At 44.4% G+C, this 27,664-nt stretch overlaps 1 protein-coding gene across 3 annotated transcripts in view; it reads right to left on the bottom strand.

The window, feature by feature from the left end:
- The window catches only part of OSBPL5 (oxysterol binding protein like 5), a 146,337-nt gene extending 121,324 nt beyond the window's left edge, over positions 1 to 25,013 (bottom strand). The window contains exon 1 of one of the 3 annotated variants that reach the window (XM_075502306.1): positions 24,559 to 25,013. In XM_075502306.1, coding sequence (XP_075358421.1) covers positions 24,559 to 24,735 — 177 coding nt within the window. In that variant the 5' untranslated portion in view covers positions 24,736 to 25,013. Of the gene's footprint in view, positions 1 to 23,891; positions 24,137 to 24,558 lie in introns of those variants that run through there. The other 2 variants (XM_075502308.1, XM_075502307.1) reach the window with 2 other exon arrangements.
- Between the last annotated feature and the right edge of the window lie 2,651 nt (positions 25,014 to 27,664).

Below are 27,664 nucleotides of genomic sequence, written 5' to 3'. Positions count from 1 at the left end.
TCAGACTCTGATTTTCTACATTTTAATTCCCAAGAGTAAGCCAAGATCTCCAAGAATCCTCCTGCCAATTCAGGCACCTGAATAATACGTGGAAGTACTTATTACCAAGCACGTCTGCCTGGGACACAAGCTGTGTTCATATTCCAAAGCTGGCACTGAAGATGGGAAAAATCAACACCACTTTCAACCTTTAGCTACAAAGATATCGCTTTCTAGCGCCTATTTGTACTTGACATTAAATCAGCTTTGGGATCCATGTTTAAAATGGTTTCTAACAAGTGTCTGACTGAGTAGCAACAGCCAGACTGTAGAAAATAGCTTGTTTCATAATTCAATTTGTGCCTCACAGAGGACGGGGCATTTAGCAAGACAGAGCAAAGCCTGCAGTACATTTTCCTGGGAGTTGTGCAAGGATAAATCAACAAGCGACAACTTAGACTACACCAGCCTGTTCCAGCCCAGCAGGAACAACTTGCTAACTGCCAAAATTAAAAAAAAAACACTAGAACCATTTAAAAGAAAAAAGAGCATATTAAAGAAAAAAGGATCAGAGTGTTTCCTCACAGCAACCTATTACTTGCAATATTGTTTGCATAATACATAAAGTGCTGAAGAGGGCCTCCATCATTACCCCTAAGGAGTTTGGTGACAAGCCTTGCCACTTCATTAACTGTAAATCCACTCATGCAGATTCAGCTACAGGATGCTCTGAGGTTATCAGTCAGTGTTCCTGGTTGTCCCAGTGAAATTTAAAACAGGTTCACCCAACATTATGAAAATAAGGAAATTCAAGCCTCTGGTAAAACATAACCTTTTCAGATGACAGCTATGAGCTGCTTCTGGTCTGTATGACATTTTACACCAATAAGGACTTTATCAGCAGAGAGCTGCAGCACAAAAAGATGATTTTTGGGACTGAGGTCATCTGGAGTTGTTCCACTAACACCTGTGTACCTCACTGCAACCAAAAGGACCTTATCTCAGTGTCTCATATCTCATGGGACCTGTAACATCCTTCCCCATGTCTTAGAGGTCTGACTGTGCAGTTTCTGTGCAACCAGAAAGGGCAACAGCCTCAGAGCAGATGGAGAGAAGCACTTGCAAAGGGTGTCCCCTGCAAAAGAAAGCCCTGGGATGGGATGACGAGCCACTGAGCTCTTGCCCTCTTTCAGAGTCCATTAAAAGTTTTAGGAGTCTTGCTCGGAGCTGACTCAAACTCTGGCATGGTTAGATTTTTAACACTTCCTGGCTTTAGAAAGGTATGAGCAAATGGTTCACATGGCGAACAATTCCCTCTCCAAGGCCAAGCAGAAAACATGATATAAATGCTAAGGCATTATATCAACAGTGAAGCAGTGATTGCACACTTGCCACTGGTTCTCTTCCCCCAAAACAGAAGTTTAACACTGTGGTTACTATTTTCTCTTTTGGGCTGGTAGGGGATTTTTGCTCACACCTTAGAATGTCTTGACCCTCTCCTACAGACCGATACATGGGAGCAGACTTTCAAGCCCTACAGCTGAATTACGCAGGGCTTTGCAAGGCACCAGTGAAGTGAAAGTATTGGGGCAGGGGGGGAAACATCAGACTGGGCCCCCAATGTGACTTCTTAGGGGTATAATTCTGGGTTTTCATATGTCCCAGACAATGACGGCCTAATTTCACTGCCACAGCCTCTGACACTATGTTAGGATGCACAAGAAAAGCATATGGTATGAATAGCTTGGTCAAATTCAACTCTGATCAAGCTAATGAGACTCTTAGTAGACTTTTCAAGCTTTAGATATGACACAGCCAATCAACTACAACCTATATTAATGGGGAGGGCAAGAAAAATCCTCTTTTCTTCCCCTAAAGTTATGCTTGGATGTGAGGCTTTTACTTATCTTCCCAGAAATACACTCTTTCCTTCACATGTTTCATCCTGGAAACAAGAGCTGCTGGGTTTCCTTCAACTTACTGGAAAGGGATGTTGGCATACAAAAAGGGGACTCACATGACATTTCCGAGAAGGGCATTGCAAACTTGCTCAGAAAAAGCTACTCTTGTGTGCCCTTCAGTGCCGGATAGCCTGCCATTAACAGTGACAATGTCTGCTTCCCTCTGCCACTCACTTGGAAAGTTACAGTGCTCATCCCTGCCTCCCGGTAAAGGGGGAAGAAGCATTTATGTTCATACCTTAACAAAAATGTGGAGGGTGGAGGTGGTTGGGTTTGTACGCCTCCTTCCACAGAAGCAACTTGTGCACATGAAGCTAACCCAGGAGAGTAGAAGAATGGCGAGATAAGAGCAAAACCAAAAAACTAAGCCCTCATCAACCCACCCTTTCTTAGCTGAAATTAATTGATATAGGAAAGATTCCAAATTTAAAAGGAAAAAGGCATAGAGATTAAATCTACAAATGAAAGTCTGCTTTTCATGTACTTTGCTGCCAAGATAATTTTCAGTATCCTCTGTTTCCTCTGTGATATTTTTTAGTAATAATTACACTGAAACAGCACAAGAGTACTGTCTTCTATAAGTTTAGATGTTAGCTACAGGAAAAAGCACAAATATTGAACGCCAGTTTTGAGAAGGTTAAAAGCCCTCCAGTTTGCCCTGGAGCACAGAAGAGAAGACCCATGAGAACAAAATTGAGCTCTGACATTTGTTCGTTAGAACTCGACATCATCAGTGATCACATTAAAAATATGTCTCACTCTGCTAGGGCCAAACTTAGGAGCAATGTGATAACCCACAATACTTCAACCCTATTTATCTTCCACCACACTTGTGAAAGGCCCTCAGCCAACCTGTCTCCTCCAGGCTCCCACACAGCACATGGGCCAATAACTTTAACGCCAGGCTGATTTCTCCAAGACTGGTGATGGGCTGATGTCTTTCGCAAACATGAAGGTCCAAACTCATGAACTGTAATTACCAAGACTGCAGATGAATCCAGATTAGGGAATCAAGTTACAGGACAGGTTTTACTCTGGACTATCTCTTCTGGTTATAATAAGCAGTTGGACCACAACTTAGTTTCATCTGAAGGTAACCCAGGTTTGCATACTGCAGGACTGCTCCACAACATGAAATAGAGCACAGGAAGTGGAGATTACTCCACAAATGGAGACTGTATCTGCAAAGCACAATCCTTATCTGAACAAAAATGCTACTGGCAACACCCTGAATCCCCTCCCACTGCACCATGAACAGCACAGCCCTCAACCTCAAAACCAGACAAGACCTTAAGTATGTACTACACTTCGGTACGTGCTATAATTCTGGTGGTACAAGCATATGTGTAAAAATAGAGTCTTGCTTTTGCTTTCCTTTCTGAGACTTGTAACTCACACATGGACCACACCTCATCTAATCAAGACTCAGAAAATCACCACAGCTGAGATCTTGAGGGGGATCACAGCTCCCTCTTGCTAACACTGCACACTGCGTTTTTGCACAGGATCCATACATGCCTGATACACGCAGGTAAGCTGGAGGAAGTGAGCCCACTCTCCCAATCCAGTCATTGAAAATGCAAGTGTTACAGCCTGGGCCACAACTCAAGCCAACAAAAAGGGGAATTTAGGTTTTGGGCATCAGATGTAACTGCTCAGTAGCGGCTCTTCTAGACCCTACATACACAGCAATGCAGTGGGCAGAGAGGGGAGAGCATCATAACACTCTACCGGGAGTCCCAAGAGCTGCCTCAACCACTCAACTACACCTGCACGTCTTTGGTCAGTGAGCTACTAGGAAGGAGCTTTTCTTCCTAGCTGAGCTTCTCAGTGTGAACTGTCCAGACTTTTCCAATTATACTGTATGACACAAAGCAAAAAAGAAAAAAGAAAAAATTCCATGTATTGTACATGGAAAAACAAGACAAAAGCCTATTTTGGGTGACAAAGGCCTGGTATTTCGAAGCGATGGGATCTGTGGTCTTTGTAAGGAGTCAGCCTTGCAATTTGCAGCCCACATTACAGCGCTCCAAAGCTATTCATGCCAATTTGCCAATACCGGTATTGTGTTTGCATGCTTGGCACTTCTGGACTATTCCAGGATTTCCCCCAGTGCTGACTGGACACATTCTTCACCATGCTAAGAAGGGGGTGACCCATTGCCTCAGGCTGGAGGGAAATACAGATAATTGCTTTTGAGAAACACAACCACCATATTCCTGGCTCATGGGGGAACAGCTCGACCCTGCTCTCCCACCCAGCAGACCAGAGCAGCTATGCTAGCTCAATGCAGCTGTGCACTGCCTGGTATTTATAAGGAATTTGACATTTATGTTCCGATTTAGTAAAGCATAAAGCTCAATCTGTTCAAGAACCTGCTTTATCTTATTTGCATTGCCCTTCTGCCCAGTTGGCTTTGGTGCATGCCACCCGACACTGGTGCTTCTCGCGAGGCGAGTGCTCAAGTTCAGTAGCAGCAAAGGGAGCCCCAAGCCTCATCCCCAAAACTGCCCAGGCTCATCCTCTCCCAGGGATGCTCACACAGCCTGCTCAGAGCAATGGCAGCTTTTCTGTTCACAAACAGTTAAAAAAACCCCAAACCTCAAAACCCTAACAACAATCCTACTTTCCAAAATATAACTTTAATAGACATTGTCCCCCTTAGATTCATTCTGTATTTATGCAATTACAGGGTGTGTCTGTACTTGCAGCGCTCTAGCACTGGCAGATCCCCGTGCAAGTGAGACGCTCTGGAAAACCCTGGTTTCAATTATATGTGAGCAGTGGGGTATTTCCACTTCAAAAATCCTACTGTTTGACAGCACTATTTTGCCCCTTACCCAATACAGCCCTTCAGGTTTTCCAAGTGCATTTGGTACATATTAATTAAGCTTACAGTGCCTCAGTGACAGAAGGGGGTATCATCCCAAACATACAAGGGAAAAAAGCCCCAGACTGAGAGACAATAAAAATTACTTACAGATAGGTTAGAAAGGAGTCAAGTGGCAGTGACTTCTCCTGGATGGATCAACAATAAGGAAAGAAGCTGCTGGGAGCCATTTTCCACAACAAATTGACTTGGAAGGACTAATTTATCAGGCTGCGCTGCAGAGCACAGGAAAGAGTGGAGGAGAGAAGAGGCCGGCAGCCAGAGCACCCACGCTGCAAAGGGTGGGTGACCCTGGGGCTGGTGGAGGCACCCACCAGCAGGGCTGCCTGGAACACAGCAATCCTGTTTTGCAAAAGAATTCAGGGCCTCAGTGTTTGCTTTCACTCTGCACTAGAAGTTCTGATGGTGCTGAGCTCCAACAACACTTCATATTTGAAGGATCAATCTATTCAACTTGTTCTTTACAATGAACAAGCCCTTAATGCTTGGAGGTAACTATCTTTAAGGCCACCAGTTCCCTTCTATACACACACTTTGCAGGAGAGGCAAGCGTAAACTATATAATGGCATTTTACATACTGAGGTCTTGTTCCTTCAAGCACACCAATGCAAGCGGATAATAAAGCCAGTGAGATTCCACATCCAGGACCTTACACATTCATCTGTATAGGCAAGTGAACACATAGCAATCTCTGCATAAAAACAGTACTACTTATACAAAATTACTATATTAAAGAAAAAAGTTATATACGGAAAGTACTATATTTATACTCTGCTATAGATATTAAAATACACAGTACTATTACATACTAAAATGGGTGTGATTACATATCAGCAAGGCCAACATGATGAGAGAAAGGGGCATCTCTCCTCGGTTAGCATCACAGACCACGTCCTACAAACTGCTGTCTATCACTGAATTTATAGCATTATTTTTCAGAGACTAAAATGAAATGCCAATTTCTGGATAGCCTATATAATATATATGCCAATAACAGGGGGAGGGAATGTGCAGGGGGATGTGGACAGACACATATAACCCAAATATGAAGTGAACTGAAAATTATTTCCATAGGTATTGAACAAAATGCCTACAAGATGGTGTCTCATTAGATAGAAGGCAGAGACAGAGAGGAAAACGACCTTGTTCTGCACAATAGAGTAATTCATATGGATGAACCAAATACCCCAAATTACCAGCTACTAAGAGAACTGTATTGCAAATGTAGCTCATCCTCCAACATATCAAATGCTGACTCAATCCTATTTGCAAAATGAGAAAACATGGACAAAAAGTCAGTCACGTTTCTGAACTTGACCATTTTCCACCTGGTAAAAAATGTAGCAGCATACTGAGCAGGAGCTCCAGGTGGTATAAATCAGTGCAGCTCTGCTGTCACCACGGATGGCAAAGGATAATGTCTTTTTGCAGTAGTCGCTCTCCCACAAAATCACGTGCATACATTGCTTGATCTCCTTTGGCAGCCTGTGTGCGTACGCATGCACGTGGGCATACCCACACTGGGACAAGTTTCACAAACACACTGTGTTACACCCCTGCATTGCTGAACACTTCATGTGAGCGAGTCTTAGCTCTGCTCTGGTATGGTCCTTTTCTGGGCATCAAGGGGAGAAGATTATATGGATGACAGAGTTGCAAAAGCTCTGCTTCAATTTATGCAATAAAGATGTTTTCTTCTAAGGAGCTTTAATCTGCAAGACTGTAACTTTCACTTTCCAAACAGAGCTCAAATTCCTGACCTTGGCACAGCATCACAGAGGACTTGTTTTCACTCACACGGATTAACTGTCACTGAACAACTCATCCAAGATAACTGGCACAACCACTCCTCTTCAAAGCTAGCATTTCTTCACCTATTTTCCCTTCTTCCTCCAATGAGTATGTAATGTACAATAGAGAGTACGTAACGTATAACAGTGACTTTAATTACCACCACATCAATTGGCAAGAGTGTTATCCTGAATAAAGACTGCCAATTACATTAAGTGAACAAAAGCACGGCACAGTATAAGGGACACCTGCAAGCACACTGCTACAAGAACCAGATGCAGTTATGCACACTGCTACGTACTCTGCCTGCCTCCTGAGAAAGGAGATGCAGCAGCCTAGGAGGACCACCTGGCACACACGCGACTTCACTTCCAGACTACAAGTAAGTATGCCGGTACTGACCACATCCTATGGACAAATTCATGCTCTTATCTGCATGTATCCACACAGTTTACATGCCAGGGAGGCTATGACCCATCCATAGTATTATCCTGGAGTTAAGTCCAATATATTTTGTTCTCCTACTGAGCAAATGGCTTCCTCTGGCACTAAAGCTACTATTCACAAACTTGAAAGATTTTGGGAGTGTAAAAGAGGATACTAAAGAGATGTTGGCTCTATTTTGTGTTTTAACTAGGGCTGCTATGATTTGCCATGTCATAATCAATTTCACAGGTTTTTTTCCTTTTTAAACCTCAAGGGATTGCTTTGAAAAAATGTTTGTTAGTAAAACCTGAAAAAAAACCTTTTCTGGTTGCAGAGAAAAACTTGGAAGTGTGTGTGGAACATAAGCTAGAATTTTAAAAATTTAACAGTCAACAGGGCTCCTTAACCCCCCCTCCTTCCTAAAGTTTCTATTTTTAAACTGAGCTTCACAATTTCTTACAACTTCAGGATCTCTGAGACTGACAATATTGTCCTGGATATTTAATATTATCCCTAACAAATGGATGAGCAAAGTACTTTTTGAGAAGCTCTGTCCTAGCTATTTTGACTATACCTGCATACTAGAGCTTTAATTTTGAACATCTAGTTGCATGCAATCTGTCTCTCCAGCCTTGAATTAGTCTCTGTTTCATTTAAATTTGGAAAAAAGCTAGAAGAATGGGTAGAAGCTCTGAAACAGGGCAGTTTTGCCCACTCTCCCACCAGCAATTTTCAAAGGGCTGCAGTTCAATGCCTCACCTCACTGCACAAACACCCTCTCCCTCCAGCTGCACACTCCCTCCTCTTGCCTTGCATCCAGCAATCACGTGGCCTCCGGGGATGACCCTCAGTTTGTGTGACAGAAACAGCTTTCCCTCGGATCAGCTCGAGTGGTCATTGGATTTTATACATGGAACACAGTGGGCTTGCACAACCAGGTGTGCAAAGGAGCCTGATTACCCTGGCTTAGGGGGAACATCAAATCACCTCCAGGAGAATTAGGAACCCAGTGCCCACACCCTTTCAAGGGATTTACACAGCTCAGGAAGCCTCCCTTGGTAAATCCCAGCCCAGATCGATTAAAAAGCAAGCAGATGACAGAAAGAAGTTAAATGCTGCTATTGTAAAGCACCTTCTTAATTTTGGGCACACCTCTGAAGCAAGTAGCAGCAATTAAAACAGCAGCCTTTGTAATTACAGCACAGGAGCCTGTCTCCATCCTCACAGCTAGCTGTAACTGCTCTCACTTCTGGAGAGCTCTTCAGCAGCCATGCTCATCCACATCAATGCTCCAGCTCTCCATCCAGCTTATTACTGTCCTCTACTGCCAGCTCTCTGGGACCTGTTTGAGGAGCATCTTGCCCTAATCAAGGATAAGGACTTTGGACACTACTGCAATATCAAATCTCAACAGTAGTGCAACACACCAAGCATCTTCTTTCAGATGAACTGAGGCAGCTGTAAGAGGAAGGGAAGAAGCTGGGGAAAATTTTAGTCATCACACAATGAAATCTTCCCTGACTTTGTCCACCAAAGACAAAATGGTAACATGGCCTGATCAGGGCCCACAATCATGTAGGTGTCAACCTGATTTACCTATAGTGGTTTTCGTTCCTACAGCAGCTGTTCAAGTCTCTGCTGGGCAACTTGATCAGGAATTTTATACAGTGAATGAGTCATTTCAACCACAGTATATTCCTAGCTTCTCACAAATACTTCTCTCTGCTTGGGGGGAGAAACGCTCATCCATCAAACACCTTGGTGCCTTCTCTGCTTGCCACGTGCTGCAATTATTTGCCTTGGCACAGCAGATGTCTGGACGGTGAGCAGGCACGCTGTTATTTTCCCCAGCGTGCCTCAAAAAAGGAAAGCACATAAATTATAGCAGTCTTGGGGCTGCCTTCATTTATCCTGCAAGGAACAGGATTTTTTTCTGTGTCTAGTGCTATTTCTTTTTAAAAAAAAGACATTGTATCACTGCTCCCAGCTTTCCTTGCCCTGAGAAGGGACAGTGCTGAATACATACCTAGTCGGGGTTCCCCAGTGTGCAAATAAAACTTCATGGAAGAAAACCTTTTCAGCACAAGGTACTTGAGCTCTGCACGCCCTGGGGGAGTCGGAGGAAGGTTCTCTGCCCCCATTTTACATACATTTTGCATCATTTTACACTTGTAGAGCAGCTGCTGTCGTGCACACTGGAAAATTCATAAACACCTAGTAAAGGGCAACTCCTGCTTGCACCTACAAACACGGCAGGTCCCCGACATTCTACAGGTACATTGCATCACACTGTCAGTCCATGAAACGTGCGTGGCTCAGAGAAAACAAGACCACAATGAAAGCCCAAATGTGTACGAAGAATTATCTTTACGTATTCATATGCCTTTACATATTCAAGCCATGAGTACAACCCATGGGCTTGATTTACTTCTTGTTCCCATCATTTGTTTTGTGTCCCACCCCCCCACCCCCCCCAATGATTTCAGTGGGATTTAGATCAGGGCCTAAATGGATATGTGGAATTAAATAATCCATTTCAACCTAAGAAGAGACTGGAAACAATTTATCACTTTCTTTGAAAGTATTTAGACCACCTCTCCTGGGAAGGACTACACTGAAGGAAGGAAAGTAACATATGCGTCTACCTGAGTGGGGTGTCTGAAACAGCAGGAAGATAGCTATGGAAATATAGCAAAGGCTCTGGACTACTGCAAGTCTAATTAAACTTTGATTTAACCGGGGCTGCAATTTTTAATCTGGGTTTTATTACTACTAATAAGGAGAGCCGCTGAAACATTCCTTTTGTTTCCTTAACATCATTTTATCCAGCAGTCCCTGGAATGTATTCAATGTCAATTGGTATTTTTTCCCTGGGACAGACATCTACACTGGCAGCTTCTATCACTGACACAACACATCAACTCACATAAAGGAAAAAATCACCATTGGCTAAAAATATCTGAATGAAACAAAAAAATGTTTCAAATGCCATGGTATTACCCTGCCTTCCTTTCCTTGGCTCCACCTTTCTTTTCTGTGACCATTGAGATAGCCTCTGATATTTGCAAAACTGCCTGATTTATTATTAGTTTTTAAATAGGAGAAGTAGAAGACATTTCCTTGAATTACGTTGATGAAAAAAAAATATCTGATAATTTTTTTTTGTTAACAATCCATCCAAAGCCTATGAAGAACTAGTGAAAATATCAAGAAAAGGCCCAGTAAGTCAGCTGTGAATAAAAACAGAGCAGTGGGCCATGACGTACTTTTTTCCCCACTTTCCAGAAGCTGCTCATTAAGTCCAATTTTAAGCTGGGGTGGAGACAAGCCACAGAAATTCCCAGGATGAGATAACACTGATATCTGATTAACAAGAAATGTAACATCAATCAGACAGACTTGTCGGAAAGATATCACTGTCGTGTGTACGCAGGCGCCAGCATTACACAACGTGTTTGCCCCAGAGCATCCTGCCCACCTGCTCCCTTCCTGTTCAGCTCTGACCTTCCTGAAATTAGGACCATTTCTCCAGCCTCATTCAAAGTTTCCACCTGTATCTCTCAGCCTGCCTAAAGACAGTGCTGGCTAAACAAAGAATTTAGGAACGGAAACGACGGTATTTTGTGAGAGACTACTCCAGAGAGCAGGAGGACCAGCACACAAACCCAAACAGAGCAATGCCGGATGCTTTCACAAAGGAAACCTTCTGCATCCTTTCTTACAGTAGAAATTATCTTAGAGAAGAAAGAATGACCTCCAGATGTAAGTCATCCTAAGAAAAAGATACTTTAAAGGTAAAGCTCAAGATTTTCGTACTTCGTGTGCTAAACGTAAACTCTTAGGGGTTTTCTAAGAAGTCTGTTTAGGTACCCTGCACACATTTGCTGGGTGAAGAAGAGCAACATGTTTGTTTGGTAGAAAGCAAGTACAGAAACACACTGTGTTATTCTGCACAAGCACGATAAGCTTTTAAAACATTTAAATATAAAAGGCTAGAAAAGCAGGCATGAATGTGACTCCCCATGTCCTTTGGGATGGCAGGAAGCTGGGAATTCTCCTTCAGCCCTCGCACAACCAGCAGCTCACTCCAGCTCCAGCACATTTCAGCATTTTATAATGCAGCAGCCACTGCCAGGACCAATACATGCAGAGTCCCAACACATGCAATACTCCGTAAAAAAGTAAAATCCACTGAGTTGCCCAAGAGTGCTTTGGCTGAAATAATTTAAATGGCAAAAAAGCACTTTTTGAAATAAACCCATTTCAAGTGGATCTGGATTGCTTCTGACATCAATTAATAGCAATACTGAATTCTTGGGCAGCTAAGTATGCAGCTTCTGCCCACTGGACTTTCATGTAATGACACTGTAAAACTCTAAAAAAAACCTGACTCACTTAGCCAGAGACTACACATGCTGTTTCCCCCAATGCAGACCATTCAACACTCCCTTTTTTGAAAGTATTTACATTCAAATTCATTTTGAGGGTGGTTTGGCAGTCAGAACTGCAGCACACAATTCCTCTGTCCATCGTAGCCATATAACTGTTACAATTCAGCTTTCTAGGCATGCGTTCTTAGATGTCTACAGAGGTGCTTTAAGGAGGGGTAGCAGCAAATGCCCCTTACAAGAGAAACAAGCCAGCACTCCCCTGCAAGACATTTTTGTTCATTTCCTTTAACAAAAATACACCAGCTGTGCTGCCTCTTTGTGCAAAATAACAAACTACCCAAATTCACAGCACTAATACTCATCAACCTGCCACAAGGGCCTGCTGCCCCCACAAACAGTAATCCTGCGAGGAGCCAGCACCTTTCCCTTTGAGATCCCACGTGCCCACCCAAGCCCCTGATTGTGGCCGGTGTTACAGCACCCCAACTTGACCGCTGACACTCATCCGCTGCCCAACCACTACTGTTATATTTAAGCCACAGCCTTGCCTCCAACAGTATGATTTCTGTATCAGTAAGGGCCATTTGGGGTTACAAGAAAAACAGCACTGCAGTTTCAAACTGAGGCATCTCAGAGCCAAAAGCCAATAGGGAAGTTTGGAGGCAAAGAAAAAAAAGGATGCAATGTTGTATTTCACTGAATTACTGTACTTTGGACATAACAGAGGATCCTTAATAGGTAACGTGGAAAACCATTGCTAAAAATAAGGAATATGTAAGATCTTGTGAACCTGAGACCAGAGAGATGATTCTAGCAGCCTTTTAAATCCACTTAATATCTCATTTTCCAAGTATCAACTTCTGATCATTTCTTTTCACTACTGTATTCAGTGTTCAAGGCACACTTTTTCCTTGCATCTTCCCTATACCCTGCTTCAGGAAAGGACAAATCACTGGAACAGGGGCCAGTGGCCTACAAAGGATGCTTGGGAAAGCTGCTCTAACTTTTATTTTTATACATCTGTACCACCTGCTAATTCATCTTTTACAAAGCTGTGGAAGGCTGAAATTTCGTTGCAAGGAAACCATGCTCTGTTTAATAAAAAGAACAATCAAATGCCATGATTTGTAGGAAGTAACTTTTTTCCTTGACCTTTTTATTACTGGCAAAATGTCAGCAGATTATTAAAGTGCAGAGAGCACAATCTATGATAAATAACCTTGCGTTGCCACATACCAGACCAAAATGCCCCCTCCTCTCTGTCCAGACATGTAGCTTAGTTTTCCAAAACAGCTCTGATTTTATAAAGAATTATAGATAACCAACAGAGTCTGCATGCCAAGTGTAATACCATCGGTGAACAGGGCTTGCTCAATTCCTGGAAGCATAAACACGGGGGAGGAAGGAACAAAAAAAGCAAGAGCCAGAATACAGCCTTACTTCTGTATGTGGCAGCTGCAAGATCACTGCTGGCATAACACATGCAATCTTTATCTTTACCTGAACACAGCATCATGAAAAATTAGAAAGGACCCAGCAAAAAAACACAAGGCTGTCTCCAGGTCTTAAATCAACTGCAATGAGAGATTTAAGGTGTTCAACCTCCTTAACTAATCAAAGACACTTAAAGCATCACCTTATCACAGACTGCAATTACTTAGAGGGAAAACATGTCAGAAAGCTGGAAAAGTGAAGCTAGAAAAAAGGCAGATTAGAGAGAAAGTACACATCTTTTATTGTAAAGATAATTACCCTTTGCACATATTGCTGAAGAGTACAAAAGAATCACCAACAAAAATGAAAATGCACTGTATGCCTAAGATACATACTGTAATTCAACCAGAAGTTACTAGACGTGAGGTAAGAATCTCAAGCTAAAATCCTGTGGCTTGCAGATGCAAAGTCAAATGAAATCAATACGACTGATAAGTCTAGCCCTAAAATCCAGGATGCAAAGAAAAGCTGAATTGTCCAAAAAGCAAACTCCAGACTTCCTACCTGAGCCCACTTACCCACCAGATAAGCACCTTACAAGATCACCATGCCAAGTGCTGCAGAGTCTTTCTCCAGGCTGCCCAAGTGCTCTACCTCGCTGCGCTGTAAGCAAGCAGCAGGGCAACCTGTGACAAGCAGCTTGTGTTGCTTGGTAAACATTTCTAGCCCCTAAACACTGCATTTATTCTCCACTTAATTCTTCTAAGGTCCATTTCCAAATCAGCCTGAAGAAAAAAATCACTTTACTGAGTTCAGTAAAATAAGCCTTTTTATTATTTCATATGGTGTTTCATTTTCTGGTACTCAAAACTAAATGGTACAGATATTTACAGTACTGGGAGTCTCATCTGTAGCTCATCTAAGATAGACTCACTGAGCCAACAGCTTAGAGCGCAGTAGGATTGCCCATTAAAAATACTATGGTATAATTCAAGGCTTCCTGGGGGCATCGTCTATGCGTATAGCTCAGCTCATTTTCAAAACATTATTAAGAGCTACACGATTTAACTCACCCTTAAATTTTGACATTAAATGAAAGCAAAGAGCATGACGAAAAAGTGGCAGTGAAAAAAAAAAAAAAGATGGGCCTGAAGATTTCCCACTAACTTTATCCAGAGCGTAAACAGGCATACCCTGGCTGGGACAGGGCAGGCAGACAAGGCCAAATAACCTAGAGAAGAGGTCAGACCCTCTCCCTACCCTCCTAACAGAGTCTTGCAGGCCAGCAGCACAGGAAAATAAATAAAAGCCCAACCCCAAACTTACTTTCTCTTCATTATTTTTCCAGTGCAGACAGAGGCACAGGGGTGCAAGCAATCTCCCCACAGCTACACAAGGCCTGTGATGGAAGCAGGAACTAACACTGATCTCCTGAATCCAAAGCCAAATGCCTTAACCACAAAATTAGCCTACTTTCATTGCCTCAACCTGTCTGAATCCAGAAGTACCCAATTACAGGGAGAGGGAAGGAAAGAAAACAGAACATTTATCGGGAATATTTCTGACCCACCTAGAAGGAGACACTGCTTACATTGGTGTAAGTCTTCCATATTGCAGTCCAAGGTATTTGGAACAAGGGTATGAACTTTTAGTGCTCAAAATACTCAGCTTTCTGAAGTTCAAGTGAGGCTGATGCAAACCATCTAGTAAATCAAGCAAAGAGCCCCATATTGCTTAATGCTTTTTAGACAGGGGACTGCAATGCTCAAGAGATTAAATAATTCATGCACTGCCTTTCCCTGGGGGTTCACATCCAGCCCAGATCACAAGTGTCAAGTACATCACATGCACTCTTGATAGACTTTGAGAGGTAAGAGAACAGCCCGAGTACAATTCCCAGAAGACAAATGCTCATACGGCACAAGTCCCCGTGGATCAGCTTGGCAGCAGTCAGAGCAAGAGAAGCCAGTGGTGAGAATACTGCAGAGAAGTGGTGTCTTGGACCCCAGGGTACAGAGTTGAATAAACAAGGGAACATGCTTTGGTTTCCCCTTGACAGTTTCAACTTCTGAAGACCTGCTGAAATCCTGTCCCAAATAAATCACTTCTATCCACATGGGGAGGCAGGGTGTGCTTACGGCAGCTCCACATTAAAAGCGTAAAGATGCCATTCTCATTTGCACCAAACATGCCAAAACAAAGAGCTGGTGAGTTTTTACATAGGATACACAGCTCTGCACACCTTGTGATTTGCTCAGGCACTCAAACAAGGGAGCCAGAGGGAAGTGACCGTCGACACAAGCTGCCCGCAGCTCCAGCCAGGTAAGAGCAGCAGAGGCAGGTGCTGGCAGATGGCGCGGTGAGCTGATGTGCACCCACTCAACCAGCCCAGCCAGCCTGTGGACCTGAGCTGTTGCAACTTGCTACAAGCAGAAAACAGCAGCAAACTACACCTTGCTCTGCAACATGGGTAAAGCACGGAGGGAGCAGAGCCTCTGGGGAGCCACGCTATAATCAGAGCTCACTGCTGCAATAGCATTTTCCATGCAGTGCCCCTGCTTATGTAGCTCCAGGCTTGGCTTGAAGGTGCAATCTGCTTCTTCACTCTACTTCCACAGCCATTTTCACTTGGACTGCCTGCTGTTTCCTTTCAAAAACTGCTGCATCCCTGAGGTACAAAGGGCAGAAAGCTCTTCTAGCAAAACCTGGGAGTCAGCAATAGAGAGGGGAAACTAAATTATTAAGGACCACATTGATGCAGATTTTCCTTCTGTCTGGAGCAAAACTTAAATCTCTTATTTCTTCCACCGTCGTGGCTATGGTAATAATGCACAACTATTCATTATCCTCATTTTAACTAGAAAAGCCCCTTTCAATTTAGCACTTAAATATAATTACGGCAAATTGAATAGCGTCTAGAAAAAAGTCTTACTTTTTCAGAGCTATTATCTTACCTCTATGAAACTCTATCAGTTAAAAGTTAATCTATTCTACTGTCTATCTAGCTATAATGTCTATCTAGCTATTAAATAATAAGGGTTTGTATCCATTCAGTGAGCAGAAAAGTGAGATGTTCAGCTGAAAATTGTTCAAATTCTATTTCCAAATTCAATACCACATCTCCAAGGGAAAACAGGAGAATCTCATTAATGATAGCACAATGTCCCTTTCACATTGCAGAGACAGTACTTGAGCACCAATTCTCTGTTCATTTTCATTCACCTCAACGAAGTTTCCTTTTTTTATATGAGGAAAAAAATTTGCATTTTACAAAATAACAAGGCAAATTATTGCCTTTGTGTGCTTTGAGCAAAAGTTCTCTCTGGCTAGTGATGTATTGTTAATGTGATTTCTCCAACACACACAGAGGATAAAAAGCACTTGGCTGCCGTGAACTCAACGGGAAAACACACAGACTTCAGGAGGGTCAGGATGTCAAACACAACACAGGAGATCAAACTACAGAGGCCAGGAGGAAATCAGGTAAGAAGCCATGTGCACTTACGTGCCGTCTAATAAATATATGGTGATAAGCAGTAAAAGCTTGGAAGATCCAGTTCTGCAAACACTGACTCACACAAACAAGTCGCTATTTAGAGAGATCCCATTGCAGTCAAAGTGATTTCGTTTGTGAGGACAAAGTGCAGACATGGATTTCATGCTTATTCACATCTGTACCATGGAAGATGTGAAAATCCCAAACATAGATCTTTTCTAGAAGGTCAGTCTGTTTAAAGCAATTAATTTCTACACTGCTACTCAGGGGGAAAAAAAAAATCAAACACTGGCTTGGTAATACTTGAACTGATATGAGAATCATTATTTTTAACACAATGTAAGCATACCAGCCATCGGGAATAAAATATTAAGCAGGAAATAACTTTATTATATTGTTGTTCAACAATTGGGAGAACATTAGCAATAATTAGCAGCCAGCACTAGACTGCTCTCTGCTAACTGTGCATCTTGTGGATAACAGCAAGGCTTATATTAGCACAATGATGTCAGCTGATGACAGCTTTAAAGCAGAGAACAGCATATTGTGCATTGCTGGGAAAAGGAATCTTTAGCACTGTGGGGATTATTGTGGTTAAATTGCTTCTGAGTCACAGTCAGTTGTTGCTCAATGTTTCTCACTTGGTCCCTACCTAGCTTTTATTTCCTCATGAGGATGCACCTGTTCGGAGAAGAGAATAAAACTGGCACTGTTGCACCCGCTCTCTTAGCTAATTTAGGAGTTATTCAGTATCTTGCTTACACAATGGAATTATTGTTATTCATATTACAGAATAGCTCGGCAGAAGCCAAGGCCACATTGCACTAGACGTTGTGTGAACTTACGAGAAAAGATAGACCTTGACACCAAAGAACATGTAATCCAAGCAGACCTAAGAGAAGATGAAAAAGGCACGGGAAGCTGATGTTAACACACGCTGGCCACGTACCTTCTTGGGGTGCTCAGGAATAGGAGACCCTACACCACACTTCTCAGATACGCTCATAGCTAGGGGATCCTCCCAGCTTCTCCGCACACCTCACCCTCTTGGAAAAGCAAGCTTTCAGCACCTACGCTGAGGGCTTCCACAAGCCAGAACTTGAATACCAGCTTGGAAAAAATTAGGTTAGATGCCTGACAGTCTGGGCTTGGTTTACACAGCCTCCAGCCCTGTCCACAACCAGAGCTCCCTGAGTCTACTGCAATGCATAGATATATGAATGAGTGCAGGTACATGTCCTGGTTTCAGCTAGGATAGAGTTAATTTTCTTCCTAGAAGCTGGCATAGTGCTGTGTTTTGGGTTTAGTATGAGAATGATGTTGATAACACACTGATGTTTTAGTTGTTGCTGAGTAATGTTTCCACTGGTCAAGGGCTTTTCAGCTTCCCCTGCTCTGCCAGGTGCACAAGAAGCTGGGAGGGGGCACAGCCAGGACAGCTGACCCCAACTGGCCAAAGGGCTATTCCATACCATATGACATCATGCTCAGTATATAAACTGGGGGGATCTGGCCGGGGGGCAGCGATTGCTGCTCGGGCTATTCCATACCATATGACATCATGCTCAGTATATAAACTGGGGGGAGCTGGCCGGGGGGCAGCGATTGCTGCTCGGGGACTGGCTGGGTGTCAGTCAGCAGGTGGTGAGTGGTTGCATCACTTATTTTACTTTTTTTCCCCTGGGTTTCAATCCTCTCTCTCATTGTTTTCCTTTTCATTACAATTTATCAGTTATTATTTTTATTTTATTTCAATTATTAAACTGTTCTTATCTCAGTCCATGAGTTTTCTTACTTTTGCTCTTCAGATTCTCTCGCCCATCCCAGCCGGGGGGTGAGTGAGCAAACAGCTGTGTGGTGCTTAGTTGCCAGCTGAAGCTAAACCACAACAGTATGCCAATGTACCTCCCATGACCTAGAGTCCAGAGAGAAATTCCGGTGGTAACAGCAGAGTGATTTTAGGCAACAAAGCATAGGTGGATCATCAGTCAAAAAAATATGGGGACTGGTTTGCATCCACTGAACCTGAATTAAAACAAACAAACAAAAAATCCATTTATATCCATTCTTTTCAAATTACATCTCCTCTTCAGTGAGGAATGTTACAAAGGCAGAGCAAGACAAGGAGGTTGGGCCAAATTAACAGATGTTGAAATGGAAAGAAGAAAATCTATTTTAAACCAAACTAAAAAATACAAAGACTGTGTATTTCATGCCTAACACACCTGCGTCCTGCTCTAGATTGACAATAACAGAGCACTCCATGGAAGGCATCTTAAATTACTGCCTTGCCCACTAGTGCTGTAATTTGCATGGTGTGTTCAGTGTTCACAGAAAGCCTTCATAATCCAAGTAAGGTTATACAACTTTAGGGAAAAAAATTATATTGTTCAGACCTGAACTGTCTTTGACCCGCATATGAAAGAAAAGGTCATGAAACAATCTGCAAATCCAGGTTTCTTTCCTTAGTAAGGTAAGGGGAAAAAAAATTATTCACTGTATCAGCAACTGTCAGGCTTGCAGCATTGCGCGAGGTTCTTTTCAAAGCAACACAGCAAGAAAAGGCAGAAGGATTCACCTTCTAAAATGGAAATCTCATCTATTTACATCCACACCAGGAGCTTATCGGAATACCCCCCCCTCAGCCCAGCATTAATTTTAGTGGCAATTTCACATTCACCTTCCAGGGATTTTACAGATGAGCCAGCAGCAGCTCCCCAAGTGAACTGTGCAATGTTTGACAAAGTGTCAAAAAGCCTCAGTCACCTCTCACTACTACATAAAGATGATTCTCTCCTGATGCTGAAAGTCATACCAAAAAGAAAAAAGGCAAAAAGAAAATATTTTTTTTTTTAATTTAATTTTTCTTTTCATTCTGCCAAGATTACCCACAGTGAGTAGTAGTCACCCACACCACACAATGCAGCAGACTTCCCTTCCTCTCCTCCCTGGGACATGGCAATTGTTTGCTGTGAAGAGAGAATTCCCTGTCATTATAATCTGAGAAAAGAGCAAAACAATTGAATAGTGCAATGCTAGCGCAGGCTTTGCACTCTTAACTGACATCAAACAACACAGGTAACAAAAGCCAAACTTGTCTCTGCAGCACTGAAGGTGGGAAGGAGCAACAACACACAAACAGTTGTCTGGAACAAACTGCATTAGCATGGAAATTAAAGTGCCTTTTAGAGTAATCTCTTGGTTTTGCAGTAAGAAAACTGAAGGAGAGCTAGCAAGACACTGCTTTTGTGCTCGAAGTGCTGAGCTGGGATGCAGAAGGACCAAGTTCAGATTCAAGCTTTCCACTCAATGCAGAACTAGACATTTCATCACTCAATGAGTCTCTTCCACATCTTAAAGATAAGCAGCAAGTCTGCTTTTATCTTGGCCTCTGCTGATTAATTAAGACAGCATACCCTTTGGGACTCTACTACAGTAGCATCCCATTTGGGGAATATACACAAAATAGCTATTACATTATTCCTTGGGGGTACAATTTCACATTGATTGATTCACTGACAGATTAGACAGGATGAAGCAGGCAGACTTGCTGTTGGTGTCATGTACATGTCCCCCCCAAGGATACCTGCACATATCCCAGTTTATTAAGGACATCTGTATTTCTCTTTTGCCTTTAGTTGGTTAATTTTACACTGATACTATAGTCATGCGAATGGTAACTGGGTTGCCAAAACACCCAAATTCACACAGCCCTACAGCCAATTCCCAAGAAGTCAAACCTTGGCTTGGATTTTAACAAAACACATACAAAAACTATTATTAAGAAGGCTGCCAGCATGATCAGGTTATTGATATTGGCCCATAGCACAGACCTCAGTGACACATTTCAAAAAGGAAGCCTAAGTGTACACCTAGCTGTTTAATGAACAAGGAGAAAAGAGCCTTTTGAATCTAGAGTTTGATTTACACATCTATAAATCCTGCAATCCAAAAGGAGCATAAGGGAAATAATGGCACAACTTCAACTGTAGCTCTACAAACACAACACAAAACCATCTGAGACTATAGGTCAAGGGATATGCCCACATTTTTTATCCAGGTTGCAAGAAAAAAACACCACACACAAGCAGCTGGACTATTCTAAACTAAAAAAAAAGTTCACTTTTCACATCACTCTCCTTTTGTGATGGGCATAAACCATTTAAGGGTAACTCTTACTAGCCTGCTGTCAGCTGCTTCCAATTTTGCAGAATATTCCCCTCTAATCCCTTGATCTTTTTGTATTACAGATGCATATACAGTACCTAGAGCCTGAAGCAAGCACGACACCTCTATATCTTGAAACGGTATTCCAATAATTCAGAAACATGGAAATCATTGAAGCAGTCTTGGCTTTTGGGTCCCCCAGTAATAAAATACTCCTGGTCAGCAGGCATTATTTTGGGAAGTTTTTGCTATTTCCTGGTTCACCTGATCTCACATTCCGAGCTTGGGAGAAAGCATCCATTAATTAATTTTGCTCCCACCACCTCTAGAGTAGCAACGGACAGAAGCATTTTGACAAGGAGTCTCAGAGCTGCTACTATTTGAAGGCTGGCTTAAAATATACAGTATGCTAAAATGTGCTGTGTCCAATTAGTATCATAGCAAATGCACACGGGTAGTAAATTTTGCAGGGAGGAAAACTGCTCCTGAAGTGTAATCCATCACCGGGGGGGGAGGGGGGAAGACATGAAGAAGGCAGGCAGGTACGATGGGAAGATAAGATTGCAAAAGCAGGGCAGCGCATAGACAGGTGTGAGGAGAACCACTTGGGAATTGGGACTAAGTCCTCAGCAGCTCATCCTCTGGAGCAATAAAGCAGCTGACAGGAAGGTCTGGGCAGGATGTACGCTGCTCCTCAGCCCACCACAGAGGTTCAGCAGCTGCTTATCAAAAGGGTGTTTTTCAGGATGGTTGTCTCCTCCCTCCTTCATTGCATGGCCAGAAAGAGCCACAGTGGTGGGGAGGGGCTGGGATGAGGGCAGAACCTGTGATTTAGACACAGCCCTGTACAACTAAGTGCACCACAACCACACTGCCCCATAAGGAGGGCTGTGAGCTCCACACACAGCAGCACCTGGGAGGAGTTTGCTCAGTCTCAGAAGCTTGGTGCTCTGGAAAGCACAGCACAAACGCCAGCAATGATAGTCAGGAGCCTGCACGAGGAGTAAGCAAGCCCAGCCCGACACTGAGACAGGCTGGCATAGCAGATCACTGTCATTTTTGCCCAAATCCACATGCATTTGGCATTTGGATTGTCTGTTCCCATTCCCTGAGCTGCTTCTTGTGTTTCCTTTACCTTAGTAACCACGGCGGGCATGCACAAACACCTACAATGTGCTCCCAGAGACATCTCATGTTGAAGAGTGGAGGCGTGAGGAACAGCATTTCTGGCTGAGAAAACACTGTGCTATTAATGCTCCAAAGGCAGGGAGGTCAGGAGAAAAAACACTAAATGCAGCTTTTTTCCCCCCAAATAAAACAGGAGATCAAATAGCACAAATCCATGCTGTTGCAAAGGGAGGTCTGTGCTCCATGGCTCAGAAGCAGGAGGACCCTGCTGACACACTTCAGGGCACCCTCATTTTTGTGTCCTAAGCCCCTGATCCAGCCCTAAAAGACCTTACCTGCTGGCAGCACTGACCATCTCACAATTGCCTCCAGCAGATAACAGGTCCCTTGGACATGAAGTGAGTCTAGCCCAATTCACATCAGCTTAACTGAAATTTTTATGATCTATGAACATAATACAAGTTAGTCAAGTCTGAGTTTTGCTCTGAACACGGCACACTGACTTCAAACAAATCTTACAGATTACAGGAATGGCCTTTCCCTAGAGATATCCCAGATTCCAAACTGCAGCGCCATATCGGACACAGAGCCATTTTTCCCCTGCTGTAGCCAAGAAAGCACCTTGCTAAATACCTAACCCAGCAATGGAAACTGAACCACCTGTACTGTACAAGCCTCCCTCCCACTCACCTGATGAATCAGTGTTGCAATAAAGCACATGGAAATTAAGTACCATGAAAAGATTACAGCAGTAAATCCGCCTTTCAGTTACATGCATGTAGCACTGAGATTAAATCATTCCTTAGGCTCACATTGTCCACTTCAGACCAAAACAGGCTGCAGACAGGACTAAGGCCTGCATTCTTTACCCTTGAATCAGAGAATTGCCATCCCTACCTTGATCAATAGCACAAAGTAAACCCTGGTGCTGAACCAGATTCCCTCGCTGCTCCCATGCCTTTTTGGCCCAGCTCAGCCATCACCCACCTCGCCAGGCCAGGGTGAGCATACTCTCAGGGTCACCTATCACCCCACCATGAGCTACCCTGTGGAGAACATCCATTCTCCACTTTCAGCAGAAAACTTAGCATGTGCAGAGGGGAAGCTGCCACAAAGTGTGACTTGAGGCTTGTCTCGTTCCCTCTCCACTCACACCTCTTTGGAAACTTGCTGCCAAGGAGGAAAGGTGGCAGCTGGGGACACATCCAATGCGGCGGCTGCTCTCTGCTGTACAGATGTTGCTACTATTATCTTGTGCATCAGTGCAAAGAGAGGGAAGGAATATTTTGACAACAAAGATACTGCTGCAGCTGGATGAAGTGAGGAGGTGACTACACAGCTTAAAGAAGTTTCCTCCTCACTTATGTTAAACAATTGTTCACACTACAGCACTTTAGGTTTGCGTAGCACTCAAAAAACATGGTTTCTGATCCAGCAGACAGTTGTATGTGCTTACATATTTATTTCTCCGGGAATACTGCCTCACTTCACTTAGTGTAAGCTAAAAGCATTTCCAAACTCAGGTCTAGCTAGTTTTTAGATAGCAATGCAAATGATCTCCAGTATGGTATCTGTACCAGTGCCTATAGAAAAGGTAATTACTATCCTCACTTACACGTAGCCAATAAGTATCAGTGCAGACAGTCTCCTGACTATTTTCTCACCATCCTGGAAGAAGTGCGTTAAAAATGGGTTCCACCGACCAGATATGCCCATACATCTCAAGAAACGACGTCACCTTGAGAGCCTGCAATCCCCCATGCCACGCCAGCCACACACCGGCCGTCTAGCCCTGCCACGCAGAGATGCCGGTGGGTGTGGGGAGGGGCACCCCACAGCTCCCACCGCCAAAGCCCACACAGAAACGGCGAAACACCCTTGCCACACACAACCTGGGCACAAAGCATGGGCAGAGGCAGCACGTTTACCTTCCCGGAGCTGCCAACGCTCAGCCTCTAAGTGAAATCACTCTGCTCATAAGACGACTCTGGGGTACCACGTTATGCTTAAAAATAGGCAGCCTGGCTGCGCGGGGGACAGAGAGAAGAGCTGGCTTTGGGGGCAGAATGGATTTATTGGGGCAAGGGGGGGGGGGGGTGTATTTGCTTTTAGAGGGTATTTTGGGGAGGATGGCTTGGGGGGGGGGGGGAAGTGGCTTTTTGGGGGTAAAGGGCTCGGAGACAGCCGACCCACAGGCTGAAGAAGCGGGGAGCCCGGCGCGCCTTACCTGATCGGGGCGGCCGAGCCCCCGGCACGGCGCCGCCTTCAGCACGCCGCGCCCCGCCGCCGCCGCCGCGCCGTCCGCATCGCCGCCACCAGGACACGCGTGGGATGGGGTGGAGGGGACACGCGTGGGCCCCGCGGAGCCTCTCTCCCCGCGGCCCGGAAAGCGCGGAGCGGCGGGCCACGGCCGGACAGCTGCTCGGGGGAGGCGGCGGCGGCGGCAGGAAATACCAAAAGACTGATCCAACCACGCTAGGGAGGGAGGGAAGAGAGGGGGGAATAGAGGAAAAAATAGAAGGGGGAGGAAAAAAGGGAGGAAAAAAAAGAAAGGAAACGTGCAAAATCCGGGCGGGATCGGCGCGGAGCGGGCGCGGTGCTCGGCTGCCCGCGCCGCCGCCGGGGCCCGCGGGACCGCCCCGGTCTCGCCCCGCCGGCCCGGCTGGGGCTCGTCTGGGTTTGGTTTGTTATTTCCCCCCCGGATTGTGTTTCTTTCTTCTCTCCGACACAGAGAGAGGCTGAAGCCAAGGCAGAGTAAATGAAGGAGAAAAAAAAAAAAAACACCAAACGAAAAAACCCACCTAAACAAAAATCATGCAGCCCCCCCCAAGCAAGCAACTAGCTGTCCTTGGGGTTCCCTGACGCCACGTGCAAGGTAACGGAGAAAAGTCAACCTGGGGAAATGGCCACGCGGAAGCCCTCCAGCTGCAGGAGCACTTTGTCTCAGCATCCAGCCATATGCCTCCTCCGATGCCGTGACTCAAAGGCGCCCGTGCAATATGCAGCCCTGACACGCAGCCAGGCACACTCCCAGCTTCGCCTGTGCATCCAGAGTGAAAAATCAATCCCATGGCAAGCACAGACCCCTAAGCTCCTCCAGACGAGGAGGGCAGTCCAATCATTGCGTCCCTGGCTACAGCCTGCCTGCCCCTCGGGGGAGGCATGACTTTACAGGCAGTATAATATCTGGTAAAGCACCACGAGCAGAAAACGACCCAGCCACACGCATTTAACTGCCGCTTCCTCTCCCGTCCACCCTGCGGGTCCCATGGTTCAAGGCTGGACCAAGAACAGGAAGACAAGCGGGACTTCACGCCTCCTTCATTGCCATTGGAAAAGGTAACGCCAAAGGTCCACACAGACTTAAGAGTAGCAGCAGAGGTAAAAGGCACCCAAGCCTTCTGAAACAAAAAATCACATGAGGGGATAATGTGACCAACATGCACGTCTGACTTTCATCATTGAGTCTGAGTCACCCATGTGCAGCTGAGCCCTTGGTGCAAAGAACAGCGTGGAGCTCAGACTCATGCTTCTGAAACCAGAAGTGTGAAACCAGATGCCTAAAGTGCTCTGCTACCCCACCCTTCACAGAAAAAGCTAGATCCTTTTTCTTTTTAGTGTATGTAGTCTCTAAATCAAGACAAAGACCCAGCAGCTCTGATCTTCCTCATACTACCCAGGAAGCCAGCTTCTAGCTCTAAAGAGCAACAACTCATTCATTGAAAAGGTCTCTCAGATCTAAGAGAAAAATCCTGAATTCATCCAGAGCTGCAAGCTCAACTTGACCAGGACACAATTTCTCTCACTTACTGCCTCTGGCCAACTACAGCCCATCCACAGATTACAAGGCTTCACCCTGCATCACTTATATCCGCATACCTAACCTTAGCCAGTAGAAGAAGCTGATTTTCTCCTAGTGAGCTTGGTGGGATATAGAACAATATGCACCATACCTAGCTAGGAGTACAGCATGGTACTGATGAGAAAACTCACAATCTATTTTTGCTTTTTCCTAGCACAATGCAGGGCTACAAACAGATCATAAACTGGACTATGAACCACACAGCCTAGGCTGTCCCTCTAGTCAAGAGTCACCATCATCCTTCTCTACCCATTAAATAAGCCCCTGAATCACTTGCAGGCAGGTAATTATTAGATTCACCTGTATTTGTAGTGATTTCTGCCATCATCTGCAAGTTATCATGATTCCAGCTGCCTTCAAGTTGGTTGGGATTTTGACTTAATCCTCACCAAAATTTTACCCTGAGGGCAAGCGTGTACTGTGCAACGGGGCAGGGTATGGCACGGAGATGCCAGAATGAGCATGAGCCAAGGCCTCTCGTCACCCTGGCTCAGGGCACTGCCAGGCAGAGCTGCCGTGTTGGAGGCAGAAGCAGCTTACCCCAGCTCATACTGCCTCTCCCTCTCCTCACTGCCTCCTGCCCTGTCTGCTCCAGGCCACACCAGGCTCCTCTCTGCCTCCCACTCGCTTCACCCTTCTGCTTTTAGGGTTGGCTCACTCAAATGCAGCCACGTAGTTTGCCAGCACCTTGCCTGGTGCAAATGGCTTTTTTCACTAAACCATGGGCTTGACATTGATCCTGCTATCTGCATCCAGACTGTGTCCAGCTGTGGCAACAGAAGTGGCTCCTCAGATACTTTGATATGGAGATCTAGGTTTTATAGCATCCCTACACAAATCACAGTGGGATGCAGAGTCCTCTTCCCAAGGACTTCTGTTTCAAAAGCTTAAAAGTTTTTGAAACACTTTTAAAAGTGTTTTGGCTAAAGCTTTCCAGTAAAGGATTTTCTTCTCGGGCAATCATTTAATGATTATTACTATTTCATCTGTCCATTGCCATATCGTCACACAGAGCTCATATGATAAAGAACTGAGCATCCAAAAACATTCCTGTCAAAACAGCTAGAGACCCTGATAAAGAATATACTTTATGTTTTCCTGTGGGTTCTAGGACAGTACATGTGACATTAGTGATGTGGATACACAGGGCAAAAGGCTTGTCGGTTAAACCATTAATATTTTGTAAGTAAAACTGGACCATCAGAGAAAATTCACATCAGACTGATCCTTTCCATCATGTAGCCATGGCATTTCTGATGTGGTCCAGGGAGTCCTGAAATTGGATTTGCTGTGTCTTCAGACCTTGCACCAGATGGGTCCTCTGACTCTGCGTTAGACAAGAAGAGCGACATCCATCTCTTCCCTGCCTGTCTGTCAAAGACAGGACCTGGACCCATTCTCCCCCTTATAAATCCCCTACAGAAAAGTGGGAAAACTGAACTATGCAAACACTAATATTTTTAAAGACTATTTTCCACAACCCTCTAGTGTCTGTTCTGTTAACAGCCATTCAGAAGACAACACATCTGCTGGTTATGATTACCTTGCCTGTGCCATCTGCAGTTCATGCAGATATACCTCAGCTGCCCATAAAACACTAACAGGGTAGCTGTGGAGCGGAGAGCTTATGACCCAACCCTGCATTTGGGGTGAGGTTTGCTGTGTGCACCAGCTTCTGTGCTAACACCACCCGAGATCCCTAGCTTAAAGCTAATTCATCAGTCCCCTGCAGATATGACATATCCCTTTGACAAAAGCTCTCTGACGGATGTACCTGGCAGTTAGGGCTGAAGTCCCTTCTGGCTTCAATTCTCCTTTGCAAGAAACCAGCCTTCCTTTCAGGGGGTATGCAGCTGTGCTATTTTCTTTGGGCATTTGCCAGTGTTTGCAACACTTACCTTTCTCACCACAGCAATATAACTCTGTCCTAAGAGGGCTTGTAAACTGGTGTGAACTCTATCATAAGCAAGGGTAACAGAAACAGAAAAGCACAGTAAGCTGTAATTGCAGTGCTGGGAGAGTGAAATCAGAGTGATTCAGTTGTGTTACTCCAGTCCTTACAATCCAATAATGCAACCCAGAGAGCTTACTAGTCAGGGCATTTGAAAACAATGTCTAATGTCTTTTTATGACAACCC

This window comes from Mycteria americana, chromosome 5 (genome assembly GCF_035582795.1).
Source record: "Mycteria americana isolate JAX WOST 10 ecotype Jacksonville Zoo and Gardens chromosome 5, USCA_MyAme_1.0, whole genome shotgun sequence".
In the NCBI taxonomy this organism is placed as follows: Eukaryota; Metazoa; Chordata; class Aves; order Ciconiiformes; family Ciconiidae; genus Mycteria; species Mycteria americana.
Note: the sequence above shows the minus strand (reverse complement) of the source record. Positions and strands in the feature narration are given on the sequence as shown.